Below are 14,540 nucleotides of genomic sequence, written 5' to 3' on the forward strand. Positions count from 1 at the left end.
TGATCTACTTGACTATTCTTTTGCCATTACCACATTATCCTGATTACTGTAGCCTCACAGATAATCTTGAAGTCAACTAGTGTCATTCTTCCAACTTTTTTCTTCTCTTTCAAAATTAAGTTGGCTATATGCTTGTTTTGCCTCTTCGTATAAGCTTTAGAATCAATTTCTTGATATCCACAAAATATCTTGCTGGTATTTTAGTTGGAATTGTGTTCTATCTATAGATCAAGTAGGGAAAAACTGACGTCTTGACAGTATTGAATCTTCTTATCCACAAAGATTTTTTTCATGTGACATCTTTCCATTTATTTAGTCTTTGGTATCTTCTGTCACTGATTTGTAGTTTTCCTCATGGGAATTGTTAGTTTTTTAGTAAGAAGTTTTACTCATTCAAGAAGTTTATTTTGCCCCTGTGATCATCAATAGCCTTGTAAAAATAAGCCCACACACTCTTCTTGTGAAAGGCTTGGGAAGTACTTCGAGGTGGCTGGGCTTGGTGGACCACTCTTGCTTTCTGATCTGGTTTTTCATAGCGTTGGCCTTTTAAATTGATAAAGACTTTTGCTCATATCTGGGAGATTCTTATTATAATCCTTATTAAGACTCAAGGAGAAATATCATAAATTTAGATTTTCCAGATCGTGTAATATGGGGTAATCACCACCACTTTTATTTTGGTTTAACCCTCGACTCACTGTATTTCACTGAGAAACAATCAGAATTCACACCTATTTCTGAAATAAACAGCAACTTTTGGTAAAATTATTTTAATTATCTTATTTTTAAAAGAGTGTGTCTGGGCTTCCCTGGTGGCGCAGTGGTTAAAAATCTGCCTGCCAATGCAGGGGACACAGCTTCAAGCCCTGGTCCGGGAAGATCCCACATGCTGTGGAGCAACTAAGCCCATGAGCCACAACTATTGAGTCTGTGCTCTAGAGCCCATGAGCCACAACTGCTGATCTCGTGTGCCACAACTACTGAAGCCCACACACCTAGACCCTGTGCTTTACAACAAGAGAAGCCACCACAATGAGAAGCCCACACACTGCAATAAAGAGTAGCCACTGCACGCCACAACTAGAGAAAGCCCGTGTGCAGCAAAAAACACTCAACTCAGTCAAAAACTTAAAAAAAGTAAAATAAAAGAGTGTGTCTGATAATATTCTCCTCATAATGCAGTGTTTTATTTATTCCCAGCCCAAGTTTCCAACTGCTTGAATTTACCATTTGTGTTTTACAAGAAAATGGTTAGGAAAAACCACATTCACAGAAAGATAGACAAGATGAAAAGGCAGAGGTCTATGTATCAGATTAAGGTACAAGATAAAACCCCAGAAAAACAAATAAATGAAGTGGAGATAGGCAACCTTCCAGAAAAATAATTCAGAATAATGAGAGTGAAGATGATCCAGGACCTCGGAAAGAGAATGGAGGCAAAGATCGAGAAGATGCAAGAAATGTTTAACAAAGACCTAGAAGAATTAAAGAACAAACAAAGAGAGATGAACAATACAATAACTGAAATGAAAACTACACTAGAAGGAATCAATAGAAGAATAACTGAGGCAGAAGAACGGATAAGTGACCTGGAAGACAGAATGGTGGAATTCACTTCTGCGGAACAGAATAAAGAGAAAAGAATGAAAAGAAATGAAGACAGCCTAAGAGACCTCTGGGACAACATTAAATGCAACAACATTCGCATCATACGGGTCCCAGAAGGAGAAGAGAGAGAGAAAGGACCAGTGAAAATATTTGAAGAGATTATAGTTGAAAACTTCCCTAACATGGGAAAGGAAAGAACCACCCAACTCCAGGAATCACAGCGAGTCCCGGGCAGGATAAACCCAAGGAGAAACATGCTGAGACACATAGTAATCAAACTGAGAAAAATTAAAGACAAAGAAAAATTATTGAAAGCAGCAAAGGAAAAACGACAAATAACATACAAGGGAACTCCCAAAAGGTTAACAGCTGATTTCTCAGCAGAAACTCTACAAGCCAGAAGGGAGTGGCATGACATATTTAAAGTGGTGAAAGGGAAGAACCTACAACCAAGATAACTCTACCTGGCAATGATCTCCTTCAGATTCAATGGAGAAATCAAAAGCTTTACAGACAAGCAAAAGCTAAGAGAATTCAGCGCAACCAAACTTGGTCTACAACAAATGCTAAAGGAACTCCTCTAAGTGGGAAACACAAGAGAAGAAAAGGACCTACAAAAAACACACCCCATAACAATTAAGAAAATGGTCATAGGAACATACATATCGATAATTACCTTAAATATGAATGGATTAAATGCTCCAACCAAAAGACACAGGTTCGCTGAATGAATACAAAAACAAGACCCATATATATGCTGTCTACAAGAGACCCACCTCAGACCTAGGGACACATACAAACTGAAAGTGAGGGGATGGAAAAAGATATTCCATGCAAATGGAAATCAAAAGAAAGCTGGAGTAACAATACTCATATCAGATAAAATAGATGTTAAAATAAAGAATGTTACAAGAGACAAGGAAAGACACTACATAATGATCAAAGGATCAATCCAAGAAGAAGCTATAACAATTATAAATATATATGCACCCAACATAGGAGCACCTCAATACATGAGACAACTGCTAACAGCTATAAAAGAGGAAATCAACAGTAGCACAATAATAGTGGGGGACTTTAACACCTCACACCAATGGGCAGATCATCCAAACAGAAAATTAATAAGGAAACACAAGCTTTAAATGGCACAATAGACCAGATAGATTTAATTGATATTTATAGGACATTCCATCCAAAATCAGCAGATTACACTTTCTACTCAAGTGCGCATGGAACATTCTCCAGGATTGATCACATCTTGGGTCACAAATCAAGCCTCAGTAAATTTAAGAAAATCGAAATCATATCAAGCATCTTTTCCGACCACAACACTATGAGATTAGAAATCAATTACAGGGGAAAAAATGTAAAAAACACAAACACGTGGAAGCTAAACAATACATTACTAAATAACCAAGAGATCACTAAAGAAATCAAAGCAGAAATCAAAAAATACCTAGAAAAAATGACAAGGAAAACACGATGATCCAAAACCTATGGGATGCAGCAAAAGCAGTCCTAAGAGGGAAGTTTATAGCAATAAAATCCTACCTCAAGAAACAGCAAATATCTCAAATAAACAATCTAACCTTACACCTAAAAGAACAAACAAAACGCAGTTAGTAGAAGGAAAGAAATCATAAAGGTCAGAGCAGAAATAAATGAAATAGAAACAAAGAAAATAATAGCAAAGATCAATGAAACTAAAAGCTGGTTCTTTGAGAAGATAAACAAAATTGATAAACCATTAGCCAGACTCATCAAGAAAAAGCAGGAGAGGACTCAAATCATTAGAATTAGAAATGAAACAGGAGAAGTTACAGCAGACACCGCAGAAATACAAAGCATCCTAAAAGACTACTACAAGCAACTCTATGCCAATAAAATGGACAACCTGGAAGAAATGGACAAATTCTTAGAAAGGCATAACCTTCCAAGACTGCAGCAGAAGAAATAGAAAATATGAACAGCCCAATCACAAGTAATGAAATTGAAACTGTGATGAAAAATCTTCCCACAAAAGTCCAGGACCAGATGGCTTCACAGGTGATTTCTACCAAACATTTAGAGAGGAGCTAACATCCATTCTTCTCAAACTCTTCCAAAAAATAGCAGAGGAAAAACACCAACAAACTCATTCTATGAGGCCATCATCACCCTGATATCAAAACCAGACAAAGATATTACAAAAAAAGAAAATTACAGACCAGTATCACTGATGAATATACACTCAAAAATCCTCAACAGATTATTAGCAGAGAATCCAACAACACGTTATGGAGAACAGTATGGAGGTTCCTTAAAAAACTACAAATAGAACTACCATAAGAACCAGCAATCCCACTACTGGGCATATACCCTGAGAAAACCATAATTCAAAAAGAGTCATGTACCAAAATGTTCACTGCAGCTCTATTTACAGTCACCCAGAGATGGAAACAACCTAAGTGTCCATCATTGGATGAATGTATAAAGAAGATGTGGCACATATATACAATGGAATATTACTCAGCCATAAAAAGAAAGGAAATTGAGCTATTTGTAATGAGGTGGATGGACCTAGAGACTGTCATACAGAGTGAAGTAAGTCAGAAAGGAAAGACAAATACCGTCTGCTAACACATATATATGGAATTTAAGAAAAAACAATGTTATGAAGAACCTAGGGGTAAGACAGGAATAAAGACACAGACCTACTAGAGAATGGACTTGAGGATATGGGGAGGGGGAAGGGTAAGTGTGACAAAGCGAGAGAGTGGCTTGGACATATATACACTACCAAACGTAACATAGATAGCTAGTGGAAAGCAGCTGCATAGCACAGGGAGATCAGCTCAGTGCTTTGTGACCACCTAGGGGTGGGATAGGGAGGGTGGGAGGGAGGGAAATGCAAGAAGGAAGAGATATGGGAACATATGTATATGTATAACTGATTCACTTTGTTATAAAGCAGAAACTAACACGCCATTGTAAAGCAATTATACTCCAATAAACATGTAAAAAAAAAAAGATCATACACCATGATCAAGTGGGATTTATGCCAGGAATGCAAGGATTCTTCAGTATACGAAAACCAATCAAAGGGATACACCATATTAACAAATTGAAGAAGAAAACCATATGACCATCTCAATAGCTGAAAAAAAAGCTTGACAAAATTCAACACCCATTTATGATAAAAACTCTCCAGAAAGTGGGCATAGAGGGAACCTACCTCAACATAATAAAGGCCATATATGACACACCCACAGCAAACATCATTCTCAATGGTAAAAAACTGAAAGCATTTCCTCTAAGATCGGGAAAAAGACAAGGATTTTCACTCTCACCACTATTATTCAACATAGTTTTGGAAGTCCTAGCCACGGCAATCAGAGAAGAGAAAAAAATAAAAGGAATACAAATTGGAAAAGAAGTAAAACTGTCACTGTTTGTAGATGACATGATACTATATATAGAGAATCCTAACAATGCCACCAGAAAACTACTAGAGCTAATCAATGAATTTGGTAAAGTAGCAGGATACAAAATTAATGCACAGAAATCTCTTGCATTCCTATGCACTAATGATGAAAAATTTGAAAGAGAAATTAAGGAAACACTCCCATTTACCATTGCAACAAAAAGAATAAAATACCTAGGAATAAACCTACCTAGGGAGGCAAAAGACCTGTATGCAGAAAACTATATGACACTGATGAATGAAATTAAAGATGATACAAACTGATGGAGAGATATACCGTGTTCTTGGATTGGAAGAATCAATATTGTGAAAATAACTATACCACCCAAGCAATCTACAGATTCAATGCAATCCCTATCAAATTACCAAGGGCATTTTTTACAAAACTAGAACAAAAAATCTTAAAATTTGTATAGGGAGACAAAAGACACCGAATAGCCAAAGTGGTCTTGAGGGAAAAAACGGAACTGGAGGATTCAGGCTTCCAGACTTTAGGCTATACTACAAAGCTACGGTAATCAAGACAATATGGTACTGACACAAAAACAGAAATATTGATCAATGGAACAAGATAGAAAGCCCAGAGATAAACCCATGCATGTATGGTCAACTAATGTATTACAAAGGAGGCAAGGATATACAATGGAGAAAAGACAGTCTCTTCAATAAGTGGTGCTGGGAGAACTGGACAGCTACATGTGAAAGAATGGAATTAGAGCACTCCCTAACACCATACACAAAAATAAACTCAAAATGGGTTAGAGACCTAAATGTAAGTCCGGATACTATAAAATTCTTAGAGGAAAACTTAGGAAGAACACTCTTTGACATAAATCACAGCAAGATTTTTTTGATCCACCTCCTAGATTAATGGAAATAAAAACAAAAATAAACAAATGGGACCTAATGAAACTTAACAGTTTCTGCACAGCAAAGGAAACTATAAACAAGACAAAGAGACAGCCCTCAGAATGGGAGAAAATATTTGCAAATGAACCAATGGACAAAGGATGAATCTCCAAAATATATAAACAGGTCATGCAGCTCAATATTGAAAAACCAAACAACCCAATCCAAAAATGGGCAGAAGACCTAAATAGACATTTCTCCAAGGAAGACATACAGATGGCCAAGAAGCACATGAAAAGCTGCTCAACATCACTAATTATTAGAGAAATGCAAATCAAAACTACAATGAGGAATCACCTCACACCAGTTTGAATGGGGATCATCAGAAAATCTACAAACAACAAATGCTGGAGAGGGTGTGGAGAAAAGGGAACCCTCTTGCACTGTTGGTGGGAATGTAAATTGATACAGCCACTATGGAGAATAGTATGGAGGTTCCTTAAAAAACTAAAAATAGAATTACCATATGACCCAGCAATCCCACTACTGGGCATATACCCAGAGAAAACCGTAATTCAAAAAGACACATGCAGTCCTATGTTCATTGCAGCACTATTTACAATAGCCAGGACATGGAAGCAACCCAAATGCCCATCGACAAATGGATGGATAAAGACAATGTGGTACATATATACAATGGAATATTACTCAGCCATAAAAAGGAATGAAATTGGGTCATTTGTAGAGACGGGATGGATCTAAAGACTGTCATATAGCGTGAAGTAAGTCAGGAAGAGGAAAACAAATATTGTATATTAACGCATATATGTGGAACCTAGAAAAATGGTAGAGATGAACCAGTTTTCAGGGCAGAAATTGAGACACAGATGCAGAGATCAAACGTGTGGACACCAAGGGGGGAAAGTGGTGAGGGTGGTGGTGGTGGTGTGATGAATTGGGAGACTGGGATTGACATATATACACTCATATGTATAAAATGGGTAACTAATAACCTGCTGTATAAAAAAATAAATAAAATAAAATTCTAAAGAAAAAAAGAAGAAAATGGTTAAATGTGTGTCAAGATCTCTAAAACTTTGTACATGACATGATAAAATAATTTTTTCTAAAAAATTTAACAGTATAATTTTCTCTACAAAATCATAAGTTTCAGAGATATACTCTGTATTTATATTATTTAAGTAATAGGCATATGGTTATTTTAGATATAAACTCTCCTTTTCAAAATTATTAATTTTTTTCCTGTTTTCAATAGGGATTCTCTACTTAAAATATTACCTGCTGTAAAAATCCTCAATGGTGAAATGCTAACCTCTTATTCAGAAAGTCACACTGAAGAGCACTATGAACTAGAGTTAGAGCGTTTCCTGGTACTTTGTCAGTCCCAGATTAGAGAATTTAACTTACTAGCCAAAAAATATACTGGAGAAAGGTAAGAGTGTTATTTCCCCCTTGTCATAATTGAAAGATATAATGCAATTTATACATGTGATTAAAAATTATTTTGATCAATACAATGCTACTCTTTTGTACTAGTACAGCGTGTTTTAGGGATATTGTTTCTTTAGAAAAGAACTGGGCATCAGTTTTTATTATTTGAAATGTATTAATATGTATTTTGAACATAATTTAGAATATAATTTAAAAGCTAAAATTAGATGAAAATAAATGAAAGCATGAGGATAGCTTCAAGAAAAGATGCAAACATTCATTCAGCTGTTCATTCAATTAATCAGTCATACATTTTTCAACAATTATTGATGGGCAAGACATATAATAAGCTAAATATTACACTTTACCCTCAAAGAATTCACGATTACATTAAGAGAAAATTAGCTAAATAAATAGTTACAATGGAGCAAGGCAAGTTTTATAAAACATATGATATTTATTATGTATATTATATAAGGAATCATATTTCACATATATTTGTGTATTAAGGTATTATGGGAGCACAGTGGAGAAAAGCAGTCAACATGTGCACACATTCAGAGGACAGAGGCTGAGAGCAGAGTCCTAAAAATATATCAAAGAAAGAGAACTTCCCATTCCCCACCCTGAATTCTGAATGCATTACTATGAATTAATTACAATTGATCTTTTTAAAACTGTATTTCCTAATTTATACTGCTCCAAAAAGACACAAATGAAAAAGGAAAATTATTTTACTTATGATAATTCTGCATTATAAGTGGAACAGTTATGTGCTTCCAAATGTCTAAATTTAATTACTAAATTACATATTAAACTTTTGCTATTTGTACTTTCGTACATGCTCATACTATGTAAGAGTTGGTTTTTCTATTTAAATTTTTTTAAATATAGCCTATTCATATTATAAGTAAATCTCACAGCTTTAAAAATAATTCCAATTCTTATAGATAATGTTTACTTTTAGCAAAAACTAAGGTTATTTACATTTATCTTTTTGTAGATCTAAACTGATATCTTCTTGTGTATGTATAGTAATCTACAATTTTTATGTAAAGGTGACTCTTGACACCCCTTATGTTGAAATTTAGATTTACAATTCTTTGGGAGAATTTATTGTTATTACAATGAAAGTTTTACTTGAGAATTGGAAATAGACTGTATTTTTTATGTTTGATCATAAATGGTGGTGAATTCAACACTTAACCATAAACAGTTGACATCCAATATTGAACTGAACCTTTTCTGCATTATTCACCAACAAAATGAATGAAATACAAAATATCAAAATGTATTGGAAGAACCTAGGCTAATGTCTACATTTGTAAACATACGAGGTGTCTATCTCTATATTTTAGGAAATAATTATAACTTTCATTTTGTTTGGTATAGCTAAATCCAACAACTGTTCAAGAGAATCACAAGCATTTACGTCTTAAAGTATTTGAATTCTCTTTGCAATGGATTTTTTTTCCAGAGAAAAATGGGAATAAAAACTTTCCCATGATATAACTTATTTGTTTAAAAGTCCAATACAAATATTTTGCATGGCAAAAGTCAATGTACAAAGTACTTTTAACTTGTTTCATAAGTAACTTCTCCAAATTTAGTCAGCCATCATTTCTCATGCTTATGGCAGTAAAAGCATGGATTTTTCTCATTCATTTGTACCAAAGGTACCTAGGATAAAAATTCTAAAACTTCCAGACGCTTTGTCTGGATTAATGGATTGAAATTAAGTAAACAAATATTTTCACATTTTGTGAGAAATAAGATAAATTTTTATATAAACAATCAGAAATAAGTTTTTAATGAATTTTGTAGTAAAATTTAATATGTCAGGCCACACAGGGATATTTTCAAAACCTGTATAAGTGTTCATATTTGCTGATATAATTCTTCTTATTAAACATCCTCATTATTTATTTGCTCAGAAATATATTCACGTTGGATGCTGCAGAAAATCTCTGCCATTATTTCAAGAAATTGATGACACTTAGTAATGATTGTCGATATGCACATGAACATGGGGATGTAAGTATCACCAAGAGAGAAGAATCAGAAGCCCAGAAAAATCATTTGCCTCCTACAAACAGTGACAGCATACTGCAAAATAGAGTCCTTTACTCTTATGCAAATGAACATAAACTGGACTCACCAGGTATTTCTGAGAAATGGATGGACTCTGGCTCTAGTCATTCCTCACTAACCAGCCCCTCCTTATGTGAAGATACTAAAGGAAGAAATCAGGAAAAAATAGTAGGCCAGAAAAGAGAAGACAGCAAGGCAAGCAGTTTCCTCACCAAAAGAATACCATTCATGGAAACAGTAATGACAGGGTCTCTATTGAAGAACTGCCAGAATACTGAACATCATGAAAAAATGTAAGATTTATAGATCATTTTTCTTTTACAGTTGTATTTTATTACTTTTTATGGATAATCTTAGTCATTGTTACCAAATAATAATTTGGTAAAGGATTTCAATCACTATTATATTTCCTGTTAATTCCCTTATGTTTTTATGATATGCACAAATTATTAATTACAGTGCAGATCAATTTGGTTGAAATTTGGCAGGTTCTGATTTAATTAACTAGTATTATTTAATTTAAAATGAGTAACTGTGAAATTATTTTTTCTGCCTTCTAATCTCTAAATAATTAAAATGAATTTTTAAGAAGAAATAAAATAATCCCATTATTCTTAAAATACTATAAAGACCTCTCACATGAGGGTCTTATGACATGCTTCCAGGGAAAGTCAGAAAATCCTTCCTGCACATGCCTTTTCTCAAATTCCTTGAGCTTAAAATATTCAGCATGCCAGGGTACATTGGTATATTTTGGGATAGTATTAGCCAGGGTACCCTAGACATTGCCTATTTGAATCTCGTTAGCTCTAAATACTCCAGACATTTCCTACTGAAATTTCAGATAAACAACATTTAGAACTTTTTAATTCATGATAAATAAAAGAGCCAAATGATAATAATAAGGAAGGATGAGGAACTGAAAATATAGACAAACCAAAGACCTAAAGAATAAAAGGAAGAGAAAATGTATACCCACTTGCTGAACCTTGCCATTCAGTGTTTCAGGAAGATTCACTGTCAGCTGTGTAGGCGTTTCCTGAGCATAATTTACACGTGTTCCTGTGCTAAGGGTATTTTTATCATCATTATTTTTACTAGATAAAAGATGATGATGATGATAGTAGTAATACGAGCTGCTTTTCCCAATATGGAGAGCACCTTATATTTAGGAAGCCCTAAAGTCAGCTTCTTTACCTGCTCTCCCGGCTTTCTGCATGGTGGAAAACATCCTGTTGTTAGTGTCACTGAGGAAAATATCCCTCATCTACCTTTTTATTTTCTTCTGCGGGAAATATTGCTGTTAGTGAGCTGAGGAATTCAAGCACTAAATGACTGGTCAGCTTTACAAGAAATTCACAGTTACAGTCAGTGAAACTTGTATGCATCTGTAGAGAAATATAAGATGCTGTCTCAGGTTAAATGTGTTTTCTTACAGACCTTTCATTCTTTACCAGCTATGCATTGCAAATATGTTTTCAGATCTTTTTCTTTATCACCCAAATACATATTATAGTGTCTTAAATTCCTTAACTCTTTTTTGATTTTTAAAAAACATTTTTTATTTTATATTGGAGCATAGTTGATTTAAAATGTTGTGTTAGTTTCAGGTGTACAGCAAAGTGATTCAGTTATACATATATCTATTCTTTTTCAAATTCTTTAACTCAGTTTTGTTCAAAAGATGAAGGAATGAATTAATGGTTGAATGACCAAATGTGAATTAATTCCATAGCAAAGTTTATTAAGTTCTATTTACCCTAGGAGGAGGAAATGATTTGTTGAAGCATGATTTTTTTTCCTATAAGGAGTACGAGTAGATTATCTTAAGCCAGAAAAAAAATTTATCCACTAACTTCAATTCATAGCAAAATAGATTGAAGGCTTCCACAAGCTTTAGGTAAAATGATGATGATGATGATGACAGTATTAATAACAATAGAAAATGGTTACATCATTCCTTTCTAATTTCCCACAAATATATTTCTATGAGAAAAAATATATATAAGGTGATGTCTGGCAGTTTATCACTTAATTCCATTTTGCCTTAAACTCACTAGTATGAGGAATGAAAAAATTTCTTTGGGCTTGGCAATTATAAAATTATTGAAAACTTTTTCAAGGGAGCCTGGAAAAGGTGAATATACATGAATCACTTCTCCTTGATATGCCTTTTAAAACTAAACCCAAAGATTTGAAGAACAATTAAGCCAGTAGTTAGCACTTTGACTATACCTTGTACCTTGATAATATTTCTGCAATAATCTATGTGGGAAAGGAAAACATATCCAATGATGAAGAATTAAATGATTAAGCAAGCTGAGAACCCACTTACAATCAGTGTACATTATTATTCAAATTTTGGTAATGTTGCTGGGCAGCTTATGGGGATGTGGGGAAAACACAGTGTTGATTGATTCAGTGCCAGAAATTGGTAAATAGATGTAGGCTGGAAAAAATGTTAGCATTTACTACTGGGCTTATAAGAGAATGATTTAAGTATTTGTCCATGGGCAGATAGGAAAGTGAAGCTAGCAGACCTGATGGGTCCTTTCTCTTAGAGAGAAGGAGGGCTCTTCTTCCTCTCAAAACTTAGTCTCTCTGCTGTGAACAGGATCCCATCCTCTCTTGCCAACTGACTCCTATATTTTTCCCCCTTTTGCATCATCATTTTCCCCCCTTTCTACTGGTTCAGCATCCTTGCTATCATACAAAATCTCGATAATATCTTCCTCCTTAAAAGAAACAAAAATCCCTAGTACTCATATCCCCTCTCTAAGTTACTGGCCCATTTCTCTCCTTCAGATTTTAAGGTTTCCGTATTATTTTTACTTCTATGACTATAGTTAAATAAAAGAACGGGTCTTATTTTTAAATAATACTTTATATAGTCTATGTTTACAAATAAATATATCTTATGAGGACCTCTTAACTACAACTGTATATTTATGGGTACTAAAAATTTTTTTTTTTCTCCTCTTAATAGTATGGCAGCTATGGTAATTCAGGCATGCTGGCGTGGTTACACTGTGCGCAGACAGATTCATTTCTCTATAAAGCTACGTCCTGCTGCAATAGGACCCCTGACATCCCAGTCAAATTCCTGCATTGAAAACCAAATTATTTTAAAGAAAGAAGAAATAAAAAATACTGTGAACATCCAAGAACAGAGGGAGAAGGCTGCTATTCTTATTCAGGTTACTTTTAATCTTTGGGTGAAATAATTAATTATGAGAGATGTATTAGTTATCTTTCACTGGGTTATTCTGTATAACAGGCAATCCCTGAATCTTAGCCATTTACAAATACATGGATTTATTTCTTATTCACGTGACATGTAGGCTGCTGGTTAGCCGCAGGTTGGCTTTGCTTCTGCTGAGTATCTAGGCTTAAGGAGTAGTCTATAATTTCTAAATACTGTTCTTATGACTGAGGGTCAAGCTGAACCACACAATCATATTAAAACTTCTGCTCAGATGTGGCATTTGCCACATATGCTAACATTTGATTAGTCAAAGCATGTCTCTCTTGGCCTAATCTATAGCTATTTCTAGAAGCATGTTTAAAAATCTACTAAAATAATTGTTAAAGTCCTTCAAATATCCATTTAACATAAAAATTCAGAACCTCACCAAGATCAGATTTCAAAATGAAGTTCAATCTGATCACATTTATCCTTTTATTTATTCACTGATCAAATAATTTTTAGAACGTACTGTTTGTCAAGCACTATTTTAGGTTCAAGAAATTTAACTAGGAACAAAGCATGCAAGATCTCTTCCCTCATGGAGTTTATGTCCTGGTGGGTTAAATACATACATAAAATAAAGTCTGGAAATTCATGGTACTACACCTGAATTGAATGATAGTAACTAAAAAAAACTGTAGTGTTTCCCTTTATTCATTCATTTAGTAACTATTACTTGGCACAAAAATTTTACTAGCTTACATGTTGGGATGTGCAGATAAATAAGGTAAGTATGTTAGATTGCGATAAGTACTAAGGGGAAACATAAATCAGGAAAAGCGGGATAGGGGTATCTAAGGAAAATTAATCATTTTAGACAGGATGGATGTGGAAGACCAGGAAAGGTGACATTGCAGCAGGGGATAAGCCATTGGGTATCTCGGGGAAGAATATTCCAGGCAGAGGAATATCAGATTCAAAGGCACTGATTTAGGAGCATACCCACAGTGTTTATAGAGCAGTAAGAAACAGTGTGACTGAAGAGGGGTGAAGGGGAGAAGAGTAGGACTTATAAATCCTAAATCATTGTAAAGACTTTGGCTTTTACTCTGAATGACATGGGAAGATATTACAGGAATCTGAGCAAAGGACTCACATGACCAAGTTTCCTTTATGTTGTGATTATAATATAGGAAGGCAGTAGTAGGAGCTGCAAAATTGGGAGGCTATTGCAGTAATCCAAAGTGTAGATTTTGGTAGCATGGACCAGAGTATTGCAGAAGAAGTGGTAAGAAAATCACATTCCCAAATATATGTTGATTTATCTTGAGGGTATATGTATATACTTTGAAGGTAGACCTGATGATATTAGTACATGGGGATGTGGTCTTTGAAAGACAGAGAGGAGTCAGGGATGCCTATAAGGTATTGGCCTAAGCAACTGGAAAAATAGCCTTAAAATTAAGTTTCTGGGTTTTGTTATTAAAGCCATAGTTTTTCAAGAGAATTATCTTTGCTATGGTTCTAATGAATATATTTAGTATTTCAGTTGACTTAATTTGTCTGGACTCTATTCCTAAGGGCAATGCATAGACAAAGCTGTTACTGATGCCTGAATGGGTTGGGAGTGGAGGGAGGTCAATGGATTCAAGGAAACTGAGGAAAAGAAAGGAACCTCAGTTACTGTCTCAAAGTACTGTTCTGCTGCATGAGGAATGAAAATGTCATGCAGTCCAAACTTCCTCCTGTCATGAGTGGATGAGCAATACATTTTTCAGCATTGATGGTAAATAGATATTAAACTTTTGCTTCATTCTATTCAATAAAGAGAAGTTCATTACTTTATGAAATAGCCTAGCTCAGTGACATATATCTGTTGAATGTCCTTTT

The 14,540-nt window shown here is 34.5% G+C and overlaps 1 protein-coding gene across 1 annotated transcript in view; it reads left to right on the forward strand.

The window, feature by feature from the left end:
* Positions 1-14,540, forward strand: part of LRRIQ1 (leucine rich repeats and IQ motif containing 1) — a 196,710-nt gene that overhangs the window by 72,275 nt on the left and 109,895 nt on the right. The window contains exons 14-16 of the mRNA XM_022552414.3: positions 7,197-7,373; positions 9,307-9,756; positions 12,450-12,660. Of these exons, the coding sequence (XP_022408122.2) occupies positions 7,197-7,373; positions 9,307-9,756; positions 12,450-12,660 (838 nt within the window). The remainder of the gene's footprint in view (positions 1-7,196; positions 7,374-9,306; positions 9,757-12,449; positions 12,661-14,540) is intronic.

The sequence above is a fragment of the Delphinapterus leucas genome, chromosome 11 (genome assembly GCF_059928025.1).
Source record: "Delphinapterus leucas isolate spDelLeu-1000000601 "Yukka" chromosome 11, BTC_Dleu_Yukka2, whole genome shotgun sequence".
Classification (NCBI taxonomy): Eukaryota; Metazoa; Chordata; class Mammalia; order Artiodactyla; family Monodontidae; genus Delphinapterus; species Delphinapterus leucas.